The 13,319-nt window shown below is 40.4% G+C and overlaps 1 protein-coding gene across 4 annotated transcripts in view; it reads right to left on the reverse strand.

Moving 5' to 3' along the window:
- The window catches only part of MMP24 (matrix metallopeptidase 24), a 46,856-nt gene that overhangs the window by 26,486 nt on the left and 7,051 nt on the right, over window positions 1–13,319 (reverse strand). For all 4 annotated transcript variants that reach the window (XM_075058614.1, XM_075058636.1, XM_075058629.1 and 1 more), the window contains 2 exons: window positions 12,218–12,334; window positions 9,871–10,175 (listed from right to left, as the gene is read on the reverse strand). In XM_075058614.1, the coding sequence (XP_074914715.1) occupies window positions 9,871–10,175; window positions 12,218–12,334 (422 nt within the window). The remainder of the gene's footprint in view (window positions 1–9,870; window positions 10,176–12,217; window positions 12,335–13,319) is intronic.

Genomic DNA, 13,319 nt, shown 5'->3' on the forward strand with positions numbered 1-13,319 from the left:
CAGAAGTCATCCATGTCTGCTGGTGGACTTTCTCTCTTCATTTTACTTTGTAAAAAATTTTAATTTGCAAGTTCTCTATTTATGGCTTTCTATGTTCGGATTGACATGACAGGAACGCAGTCTCAAACTGTTGCTAATTTAAGCTGCCTGATTTGATTTCTTTTTACTGTGGCTGGCTGTCTTGAGACCATGTGTCTATATACTTGCTCAAATTTTGTTCAACATTAGCATATGATTTTAGAGAACTGGCTTACAGGAACAAGTCTCTCTAAGCAGTTACAGGATGAAACCAATGTTAAGTAGGTATGTTCTAGAGACTAAACACTGAACTGGTCTTCTTCAGTGAACAGAAGTACTGACCAACAGCATGATCTGGTGGAGTAAAGTATCATAAAAAGGCCTGATAGAATAAATTGAAATTTTAATACAATTTATGCCCCACTTGACTTCCAACATCTATATGAAAGTCTTTCAGATAGCAGGTCTCCTGTGTTAAAGGACACATGATTAACTTCAAAGCAGCTCTGATTTTCACTCTGAAAAATACTGATGCTCATTTTCAACAACAGAGCGTCAGAAGCCTGAAAAATAATGATGGACTCAAAATGCCATTTGTTAGAACAAAACTCTTTAGATGTGGAGATGTTCTGTACCTAAGAAATCAGAGAAAGAAAATTAAAAAAGTATTTAACAGCCAGATAGCACAAAGATTACATGTGAACTGTGTTGTGAGCACACGCACCCTCTGTCAAGTTGCTCATTATATTGATACTTTGTAGATTGCTTCTGCTGGCCTCAGCATTTCCATAGAAAATGAACATGAAAAAAGTGGTAAAATAAGAAAGAAATTAGACAGAAAGCAAGGCAAAACACAGAGGAAACAGGAATTAATAAAGGAGAAAAGACTACCAAGTTCTGGCAATATGCTGGGTGAAGGTACAGGTGTTAAGGGAAGCTGCATTTTCTTTTTCAGCAAGCATGCACTGCACCTGCACAAGTCAGGTAAGTGGGTTGCAAGTAGATAGTAGCCAGTCCACCTAGAAAAGTGGATACCAGTACAAATATATAAAAAAAAAAAAAAAAAAAAAAAAAGGGCAACAACTAGATACTCTTCATTACTCTTAGTCCCCTCCCTCCACCTAAAATAACACAACTGTAATCAAACAAATCAAACAGGATAAAGAGTGTTTAGTTGGCAATGTTTCCAAAGTGATTGGAAACACTTGGAAATCTTTGACAATAAAGAACTACCCAACCAGGTAAAAAAAATGCCAAACCTACTTACACATACTGCTTAATGCTAGGGGATCTGTTATATAATGTATACTAACATACATCCAATGTTTATATGATTAATCTAGTGAATTCTTACAGGAACCTTGTACATTCTTGCACTTAAAAAAAAAGTAACAATAAGAGGTGGTACTTCAAAATCATCAAACATCTCACAAAAAATATTGCCAGCTACCTTTTTATGCACCTAAGAGCATCACCCATCCTCCCTCATGAGGAATCTCAATATTAAAAGATTCCTGGTTTTAGAAGGGAATTTGGTTATAGAAAAGAGAATTTTATGAGCTGAATACCTTGTTACAGCTCAGAGTTGCTGTGAGAAGTAACTGCAATTTGCTCTTAAGTCCTAGCAACTAAAATTCTGTCTGTTTAGCAATGCTAAAGAATTATGGAAAAATTTACATTGAAAGGCATGTCTGGAGGTCATCAAGTTTAACTTTCTGCTTCAAGCAGGGCTAATCTCAAAACTACATCAGGTTGCTCAGGGCATCATCCAGCCAAGTTTTGAAAGTCTCAAAGGATGGAGTCTCCACAACCTCTCCAGGTGCAGCCTCAGAGTTGTACCACTCTGTTAGTGAAGAATTTTTTTCCTTATGCCCAGATGGGGTGTTCCTTGTTGCAGCTTGTGCCCATTGCCTTTTGTTCCTTTCTCTGTTCACCTCCAAGAAGAATGTAGCTCTGTCCTCTCTATAATATCTCCTCAGGTGGAAGACTGCTATTAGATGCTTCCTCCCCACTCCATCCTCCACCTCCTCCTCCTCACTAGGCTGAACAAGCCCAGTTCCCCTGGTTTCTTTTTGCTCCAGTCCCTTATCACCTCAGTGCTCCTGCACTGGAATCTTCCCAGTTTGCTGACACCTTTTGTGTACTGGGGGCCCCAAACACCACACTCCATTCTTGTTAAACTCAAAACATCACTGGTTTCAACCATGCACTACCAACAAAAGTGAAGCTGGCTTTGCAAAAAGATCCAGCTAAGGAACAAGAAAAGCTTTCTGGATGAAAATAGTGACAAAGAGCAGGAAGAAAAAAATGCAAAGAGAACAGCAGGCAGAGACCAACAGACAGGTTTGAAGAAATGAAACTCTGCCCAGAATGTAGACATGCAATAGTTCTGCTGTAGTTTTATGACCCAAGACATGCATCTTGCAGCTGAAAGGCCAGAAGCCCATTTACCTGCCCCAGACGCCCGTTTCTACCTACTTTTTTCATTTGGGCCCAAAAGCTGGGGCAGCTCTAAGGTAAACCAGATCAGGAGAAAGGAATAGAAAGACAAATGACATTTGGCTACATGTGTTCCCTTATCTGGTTCACACTGTAGCCACTTCAACATTCCCCTGGTTCAAAGGGGAAGAAAAGAGAAAGAGGTGCTGGGAAAAACATGACAGTGATGGGAGGAAGCATGTGCATAATCCCTTGTGTAGGGGTTAAACTGAGTGGAGACCTAAACCATCTAACTGGAAACCTAGAGCACTAATCTGCAAACTAAGTTCCAGAAGCTGAGAATGAAAATCATGGTACTTGAATTCTGTTTCTCATTCAAGGTCAAATTATTTAGGGCTTTGAAAGACACTCATCCCTTCAAGATCCAGGAATCTGAACAGGGAAAGCCATACACCTATTCCTTGAGACAGCCTGTAGAAGAACAACCTTTTCTAGCTAGATACATACATTATGACAACATTGCTCAGTAACTGCATTTTTAGAGAAAAAAACTTCCATATTTTATCTCTAATGGCTTCTAGAGTATTGAAGACAAGTGAGCAGATTCAAGTACTCAGATGTGACAGTAAAGGCAACAAGCATCAGAAGCATGGGACATCCTCTGTAAGACACCCATGATGGACTAAATGGATAAATGCAAGCGTCAGTGATCTAAATGGGACAGACTCAAGCAGAGGCACTGCTGTGGCAGAAAATTTGTAGGTGCCTGTGCAATTTTAAGAATTCTGTACTCATAACAGAAAGAAAAAGAGTACCAGGACATTCAGGTTAAAGTTCAAATTAATTTGGCGCACCTAATATCTTAACAAGAACAACCCAAGCTGTGACAGAAGAGTGGCTCTCTCAAAGCTTGGCTAAACGCCTATGTTTGTGCAACTGAATTCTACTATAAATGTAGAGGTGAGAGAGAGGATCCCATTTTTAGGAACAGGGATACAAATGTCAAAAGAATCAAGAAGGTTTGTGATATTAATACTGCCAGGATAGAAAACAGTAAATCTCCAGTGAAGACACCACTTTGAACATGCTGACCGGCAGATTAAGTGTCAGTTCAAAGCTATGCATGCCCCCCACCAACAGGTACAACAGGCTGCCATGCTCACTGGCTATCAGTAAGACTCTCCAAAATTCACCACTCTAATCAAAACTTTCTCCTTGAGGACCTTGCTAAACATTCACATTAGTCAACTTAGTATTCAGCTGTCCTGAAAAACCAGCTCAGGTTCTGGAACATATGCAATGTCCAGATGGTAGCTTCAGGAGTGCTTGTTCTATTGTCCAGGTAGATGCCCACTGAAACAATGCTAGTCCTTGTGGTGGAATCACAGAGAAAAATCTGTCCAGTTCCTCTCCTCTGTGGCTAACAGAAGCCTTTCCAGAAGGTGGTTCAGGCCCTTTTCCTCCAGAACTTCTGCAGAAGGTCTTGCACTGATTTGGCACTGAAAGCAACCCATGAGGTCTCATCTCCTGTACCAGTTCTGGCAGTGTCTTGTAAACACTGTCATTCTTCTTGGTTGGCTTTCTTCAGAAGCCCTGAACAAGAAGCTTTCCAAAGAAGCCTCTGGAGTAACCCACCAGATCTATGGGGACATGTCTGTTGTAATGATTACAATATTTGTTTACTTCCTGTTAGCAAAGCTCAGCATTTCTTGCCAATATCTAAAGAGCAGTCACAGTGGTAATCCTACATTTACAAAGAGAACTTGATACAAGTGTGAAGCTGTACAGTGTGGGAGAGTACCTGGAAGAGAGGATACTGAAAGATGGATCCTGTGAACTGCAAAATGATGAAACTTGACTTGAAGTTGAGTTACACTACCGTCACTACAGGAATAACTTGTCAGCTGGGGTTGTTTCCTGAAGAAGCTGAAGTGGCTGACCTTGGGCACACTCCCACTTAAAATGCCACACAACGAGCAAACAATAAGGACGGTCTTAGAGCTTAACTCTGGGCATACTGAAAGAAAAAAAATCTGGTGGTCCCTGGCAGGCATGGATACCTCAGTACTTACCTTGCTTTAGCATTAAAAAGGTTCTCTAAGTGTCTTCCCTAAATCAATCCTGCTCCACTTTAAGCCTTCAGCTACTGCTTCAGTGCATTTCCTGACCAGCATGGTGTCTGGTACACATAAACTTTGGAATGAAATCTGGATTGCACAGGAAGACTGACAGCAGGTATCACTGTTGCAGATGGGATAGCCCCAGCAGTGGCCGTTCTAGTTACCCACCCTGCAGCAACAGCAGTGCTTGCTACAGCCATGGGTAGTTACTGTGGAGGTGGATGCAGTTAGTACCAGCACTAGTAAGACACAGGCACTGCTATTTGCAGTGATGGTGACAGTTGTCACTACCAACAGAGGAATATCACAAATAGCTATATCTATATAGCTACAAAGCTAATATCTGCAGTGGGTTGGCAGGCACCACATATTTAGTGGTATGGTGTTAACAACATGTGTAACAGCAGTGGTAGTTTGGTTTGGTTTTTTTTTAAAGACCATGAAGAAGACTTGCCTGGGATTACTATTGAAAATATCTGCAATGTTAAACTGGAGATTAATATTTACTTCCTGTAATTAACCTGGATTAAACAAATGTTTGAGTTGTCAGAGGGGTATAAGAGCAGTCACGTATAATGTGGATATTTAAACTGACAGAACTTACTTTCAGCCACTGAGGATTCCTTTTCAACCTGTTGTTGGAGACACATATATACATAATTATTTTCATATAAAGGCTAGGAAATACTTGATTTGGCCAGTTAATAATGGATTTCATGCAGCACCTCTATGCTTGAGCCAAGTTCGGTAAGATACTGAGGCAGTCAAGGGAGAGAGATTCCAGCATGGCCAAGTCTGCTTACCCTCTTTCAGGCACAGGCTTTGCTGCCTACAGTGAGCAACGTATGTCAGCAGCTGTGAGTCTTGAGATGGGCAGTTTAAAGCTTGCTTGGCTGTTTCTACAGCACATTTCAAGTAAAAAAAGCCCAAGACTTGGAGAAAGTAGAGCAAAGTCACCTTTGGTGTCCCTTCTAGTAGTGCAAGCAATTGGGATACTGAGACTGCCTGCATTGACGTGTAACTTGGTGACCAAATGCTGCATCTAAGCAGCCAAGAGAGGCCACTTGGCCTGCGAGCAGCTACATACAACGTACTGCTAAAAGACAATGACTCAAAAACCAGCTTCAATTGCCTTCAAGTGCCCATACATCAAAGTCTAATAAGCCGGAGCCCTTGCTGCTATAAGTCTGGGATGAGCTAAAGGCCAAGCTGCTTTCATTTCTATTGAGGAGCACCTTCCAGGAAAAACATGAGTAAGTCCCCGCAACTGTGACCACACCAGTTGCTCCTCATTGTGTGGTTGTATAGATAATTTATCTCTAAATGTAAAACCACACTCATCCTCTTTTTCAGTTGCATCCTGTTTGCCATATCACCTCTCCAATTTGCCTTGATCCTTCCAAATTCCAATATTCTGCTTCATGCTTTTAGCTGCTCCCACTGACATTCTCATCTGAAAACTTAACAAATGAATTCTGTATCCCATGATCCCAGTTAATAAGGACTGCTCCAGGAGTTCAACTTCCTACCTGATTTTGCACATCCTTATCACAATATTATCAAAATTAATCTCCCACAGCTTGCTTATGGGAATGTCAGAGAAGGCAGTACAATTAAGATGATAGATCAGCAATGATTAATTGAAAATACAGTATTAGTCAGCTAAAGGAATTGTATGCATGAGTGGAACTGTAACTAATATCCAGGGGGAAGAAAACTTTGCATTCACTTTGAAAGCCTATGCAGGATCACTCTTCACAGCAGAAGATAACAGAAGCATTGGTGCACGTGCCCCAGTTATCACGGTCTGAGAAACATAACCAACAGCATCACAGCTATTATCATTATACCAATAATTTTAAGCTACATGGTAATGGTCATGCTGCTCACAAGGGGCAAAATCAGTATAATAATGATCATGCAAAATGATAACGAGTATATAAATCTCAACTAACTATCTGCTAGCTGGTGTGATAAAATTACTAATGAACCCTAGTGGATTACCACAAGGTATCTTTACAAAATAGAAGCTCTCATTAACAGGATATATCATGTTCTCTATGTACAAATCAGAGATGGCTGTTTTCATAGAAAGTTCTGTTCAAATCATTCTTCATTTTTTTTGACTGGATGAGACTTCATGTGAAATGTCTCACTTTTATCCATATAATTTGTACTGCCAGTGAAGACTCCAAAACAGTTGTTCTGTGGGGTGACAGCTGCATCCAAACATGGACTTACTGAAACTCTTCAGGTGCCACAACACAGTAAGACAAATGTAGACCAACAAAAGCAAAGCTTCAGATCATACTGGTTTGTAACAAAAGTATATGGACTAAATAGATCAGTCAAATATTCTGAGACCTTACAGTGCCAGTTTCAGCATCCTGCTCTATTGACCAAAGAATTACCATTACAATTGTTGCAAGGCAAAGTGAGCTTTGAGGCAGATTGTTCAAATTTTCCCTTCAACTAATACACATTCTTGTCAGCAATGGAATGTTTTACATAGTGATATTTTGCATATGGATATAAAGATACTATTGTTACTTCATGGTTATTTTAAAATTTCTATTATCATTGAATGGATGCTGAATGACCAAAACAGTTCCTTTTTTGCATCTGAATGAGAGCTTTGCTACTGATCTACTGGTTGGGTATTTTTATTCTTTCACTGAGAGACTTCTTCAGTTACAGACTGAACAACCCCATTGCCCCAAAATATTTATCATAAGGACAAGCATGACCATGTTTGAAGAAATACTTCCTGTTAAAAAGACAATATTGTCCTCACTAACACCTTATTTCCAATGAAAAAAAGGCAGTAAACTGATCACAGTGCAGGAAACCTCTGACCAAGAAGAAACTCTTTAAGACCTGCTAACAGCATTTCAAGTAAAACATATCAGAGGTGAGAATCTGGACCTAGTGAGATGTCCAATGACAAGAAATAGTGAAACAGAAGGAAAAACTCTCCTAAAAAGGCCTGGATCATCCAGTGAGGAGACAGGACATTTTCACATTTGCATACCAAGGCTAAGAACACAGGCAAAACCAAATTCCTCACATTTAACACTCACATCTATAATGTTCTGACTACAGGCTTACCCCTGTCCTCCTCAACACGTGAAATTCCTTTTCTATCATCAGTGCTTCCCCCAGGTGGAAGGGACAGATATGACCCCACCATTCTCAACATCCTCACTGGTGACTTTAAGAGAGTTTTCAAATAACCGTGCCACATAGACTGGGTGGCGTGGTTATCTGAAAACAAACACACAAATTACATTTATACTCCAGAATGGTAATCTCAACTCCTCTATCAATTTTCACGTGCACACTAGCCCCTCAAATACCAATTATGTGCACTTTGAGGACACTACTCATGACAGTCACTCAACACACCAGAGCAATATATCATGTTTTTGAAAGAGCTACATGGATACTGCATAAGAAATAGCTTTTATAAAAACAGAGACCCTCTACTCATTGTATACATTGCTCTCAAACACCATCCTAAAAACTACACATAAAAAAACCTCAAAAAATTGATAATCTATGTTAGAACATCATACCCAGCAGAAATTTTTCCTCAGAGCCATCCCTGCCAGTCTTTATGCTGTCTCCCAACGTTGCTAAGCTTATCATCAGAAGGAAGCTTTGTGTGGAAAAAGAAAAAAGAAAAGAACAAGTACAACTTGTCAAAACCTTCCTTTCCACCTTCCCCTAAGGACCTTCTATTCCAGATACCAGCACTCCCAGGTCTCATACATGGGCTTAGCTGGGAAGCAGCACATAAGCCACCCTCACACCCCATAGTTGAGATCAAATAGCTACTACTAAGACCAGACTGAACTCACACAGACCAGTGAAAAAGCACAAACACACCTAACTGCTGCAAAAGCAGCTCTCACTCAAGGTAATCACTCAGTCTCTGATTGTCAATCCTGATCCTCAAGGGAAACCTATAAACTGCCCTCCAGCCACAAACCTAGGAATAAAAATTCCTAACATTTCAAGACAGCAAGACTGTGCTTCTCGGCCACACCATAACCTCCCATACTCTCCACCCTCCACATCCCACAGGCTATAATCTCTTTCTTTCTCTGCCTACATCTAATCTAGTCATTTAAACATGCCAGGAAACATTACTGCTCTTTCCCTGAGAAGACAGGTATATCGTTTCTACTTTCCTACAAATTAGCATTCCCACATTGCACTTGCCAGCTCCATTTCCTTCCAAAGATGTTCCAAGAGATACAGACTCAAAACTCTGAGGATTTTCTCAATTTGCATTCCATTCTGAAAGGAAGCTGTCACTTTTAGGTCAGGTCTGAAGGTGGCTTGCATGCCTGAAAGCTTTTCTCCTTTTCAAACAATACTGTTTGGTCTAATGAAAGACATCACCTCTGCATATGTCCTTAGTCATGGCCACAACAGTGCCACTATGTTTTTTATACAGTTTAAAAATCAAGTTACATTTACATTCCAAGTAAACTTCTAATCCTCCTAAAATGTTTCAAAACATGATTTTGAATCCCTAAAGGTTTAGACACACTGTCCTCAAATCACTAAGACTGTGGAAATTGGAGTGATACTTTATGAGGCCGCTATAAAATTCTGGCTTTCCAACTTAAACTTTTTACAAGTCATCACTATATCCTCAATCAAAGGTTTGAAAATAGATCAGAAAGTGCTCATTACCATTAGAGAGTAAGATAAAGCTAGAAAGATGCAAAATTTCTTTATCGCTTAATATCACAAACAGTTGTCCTAATCATCAGCCTTCCTTAACAAATCAGCCAGTCCCAACCTCTGATGGGAAGAATTATGACCATACTCAGACTGTGGGAAAACAAATATAGATCAAAATGGCTTGACATTCAAATGACTTCACACTCTTAACTTTCTATTATCATTACAACTAACTCTAATTGCCCTTGTTAAGTATTCCATGAGATACAGAGTTTAAATTTCAACACACTCTTGTTCACCTTTTCCCTTCCAAACCCATGGTTTCTGTAGCAACCATGGTCCAAATCTTGAGAGGTAAAAAGCCAGCAGACACACACTTCTGTTCACTCCTCAACATTCACACATGTGCACAGGGGCATGCAGAGTCACAAACTTACTAATAAAATTATTTACCCATTTAAGATACATGCTTTAGAAAACATTTGAACTATTGTACAGGAGGTGAAAGCTCCACTAACCAAATACTTTCTAGTTGAAAGCCTGTCAATGTGTCTACATTCAACTTATCCTTGTTTTGAAAAACAACCTATGCTCTTACCATCATGATTAGAATTTCCCAGGGTCCATGGCTCATCTGAATCGAAGTGAGTATCGCCTCCTATTCCTGGTCCAGGAAAGTAAGCGTGAGCTAGGAATCCACCTTCTCCATCAAAAGGAGAACTGTCTCCATGGAAACCAGAAGCAAAAAATATCATAATATCTGCCTCCTTTCTGTCATTTTTAATTTCATGGTAAGGGACCTCTTCAAAGGTAAGTGGTGTCACTCTCTGCCAAACATCAAATGCCTGACGAATGGCTCTCCTTGTATCGATCTCTCCAACCTTGGGGGTATAGTTGTGTACACTGTGTGAATGAGAAAGAAGCGTTGTTTAAATTTGCAGAATACACTTGAGACTTCTTATTATAATTCCGATACATAGCCACATCTACACAGTTTCCATTTCCAAAAGGTCTTTATTTTCTGCAGACACTACCTTGTGCATGCAAAGTTTTGCTGTTACAAATAAACTTACCAACAAAACCACAGCCCTGATCTGAAGTCTACATTTATTAATAAGAATCTTCCCAATACTTTGGTTGACCTTGCATTGCTTCCTAAAAACCTGACAACCTTTCAAATCCTGGGGTAGACAGCTAAGTAACTTAGTTTAAAAATGCAAATCACTTCAGATTTTGTCTGAAATTATCATGCTAAAATAGAATCCAGTGTACAAAAAAACTCAACTACTAAAATTCTTTTTGACAAACACACCTTTCAGTAAACTGTACAACTTTACTTATATGAGCAGCTTCATTCTCAGGACTACTCAAATACTTCAGAGCTCAAAGGAGTGATGGACCTGCCAGTTTTGTACAACCCAGTCCATGACAGCTGATGATACAGAGTTTATGGTGGAGGGGGAGTTTAACTGCACATAAATTTCCCATAATTGCAAACTTAAGCTTAGTGCTGTTCATGGTGTGGTTTTTGTGTGTGCATATAATAGACTCAAGACCTATTAAACTTGGCTTGGGGAATATGAAATATCTATGTCATGGAAAAAACTTTCACTCTTTAATGAAACTGGCTCAATTTAATGCAATGATTGACAGATGAAAGGCACTGTAATACCTTCAGTGGTAAAACAAGATATCTATCACTTGAATGGTACACTACAAATACCGAAATTGGAAAGTTAAACAAATACTAGCTTGACAGTGGCAGAAGCGAAGCCATCTGTCAACCTGCTTCCTGTGGTTATGCATACGCTTAATAAGTTTTATTTATATGATTATATACCAGTTTTCCCTAAGGTCCAGAAAAGGTTAAAAGCAGGATCTGAATCTCAGATCTTCACATACAGAAGGTGTCCCTTTACAATTTGAGTTAAAGGAATCATTATTGGTGGAAGCTTTGAACTAGTCCCCAGAACTAGTCCCTCTTCCCAGTCTCTGCAGTCCCTCACTATTACTTGAAGAATCCTCCTCCTCCTTTCTCAGAGCTCTTGGCAGAAGCAACAGAGTGCTCCAGCCCCTGATTCTCTTTCCCTTCACACTATCCTATCTCCTCCTACACATTCTGGCACCTTCCCCATACTGGTCACTCATATTCCTACCTCTTCTCCACAGACTTTCTTTCTGTCTTAGCCTTGCTCACTCCTCAATGTCTACATTCCTAATTTTTACTCCTCTGCAACCTCCTTTCCCCCTCCAAAAAAATGAAAAAGCTAAACTTTCAACTAGAGAGGGGTTTAATTTTATTTTGAAGTGACATTCTTATTGTCAGAAACTTCCATTGGCATCATTTGGCAATTGCCTTTCAAAAATTAAGGGCCTGAATGACTCAAACAAAACAACTCTGGGAAACAACGGTCACTATGCAACACTCATTTGACACCTGTAGCCCACTTCAGCATATTGGCTCAGCAGGCCTAAGTCTGGACAAAAGCAAGAGTTCTACTACATAAGCAAAAGTAAAACCTCTGCAAAAATAAATATTCACTAAAATGTTGCAAATCAGTAGAGGGAGAAAGCATCACACCTTTAGACAATGATGTTCCTTCTGCTTTAATGGTTTGTTAAAGACAACACATGATCTAAGGGCTAGAGCCTTAGATTTCTATGGGAACAGAAAAGGGCTTACTAGGATTTTCCTGCCAAAATTACACAACTGATGGCTGGGATTTAGGTGTCTTTACTGATCAGTTATTTTCTAATTGAGAATAGACTCTTCAGTTACTCCAGTGCTCTGAAAGTATTCCCCTCCACCATGTTCTGAGAATGAAAGCCTCAACTAGGCATTACAGGGAAAATCCAGTTTTTAAAAGTAGTTACAAAATTTGCATACCAAACAAGCACAGAACACTTTTTTCCCCAAACAAAAAGGGGCAGGGAGGGGGCTATACCTGTAGGTTATATGCTTCTGCCTCCACTTTTGTCCAGTTAGAGCATACCGCTTTTTCCTCCGGCTATGGCGTAGGTGGGGATGATCTGGAACTCCACATCGAGGCTTCTTCATCCACCTGGAACGGCAGGAAAGGAAAAGCAAGCTAACAGACTTTGGAAAAGAGATTCAAAAGAACTCAGGGGGTGATTGGAAGACCTCTGAGGGATAGCCAATGCAGACACCAAGAAGGGCTCAGTCTTCCCTATCTTGGGTTTACCCTCTTTGCACAGAGCCATACACTCCAATTCTGCTGACAATCCACACACCTCAGCACACCAAAAAGATTTTATTTTTCCTTTTAGAAACACAGATATCGGATCAGGTAGCCTTCCGCTTGACAAGAGCTTAATGACGATAATGCCACAAAAAAAGACCCAGATCAAAATTGCATGTTCGTGTGTACTGGGATCAAACTCTCCTATCACCTACTCTATCCACTCTCCATTTGTTAAAGTGTTCCTGTGCCAGTAAAAACCCCTCCAATTCATAACTCACTAGATAAGACTGAACAAGTGCAAACACGACCCTCTCAGATAACAACTAAGGCTTTCACCTGTAAGAACCAGTACAGATCACTCCAATCTCTGGGTCACAGTCACCAAATTCTGTTAGGTCCTCCCCATAACCCTTGACTCTTTTGATGTCACTCATGATGTAGGAAATGCTTGCCTCTATGGCCAGGTGAACTGGAAGAGCAAAGGATGCTGTTCCTTGCATGGGCATCCATGCATCAGAGAAGTCAGGTCTCCTCCCCTACCTCCTTCACCTCCAGCCTTAACAGACCTTTTGCTTATTTCTTGCACCAGCTTGAGGGTGGTCAAACACTGGCACAGGTTGCCCAGAGAAGTGGTAGAGTCTCCATCCTTGGAGGTATTCAAAACCTAACTGGACATGGTCCTGGGCAACCTGCTCTGGCTGTCCCTGTTTGAGCAGGGGGTTGCAGTAGATGATCTTAAGAGGTCCCTTCCAACCTAAATGATTCTATGACAAGGAGAAATAGACTGTACCTCAGAATTCTATCCTGCTTGCTGGTGTGGGCACACTCCAGAGAAATCAGAAGT

Source organism: Buteo buteo, chromosome 2, assembly GCF_964188355.1.
Source record: "Buteo buteo chromosome 2, bButBut1.hap1.1, whole genome shotgun sequence".
NCBI classification, from domain to species: Eukaryota; Metazoa; Chordata; class Aves; order Accipitriformes; family Accipitridae; genus Buteo; species Buteo buteo.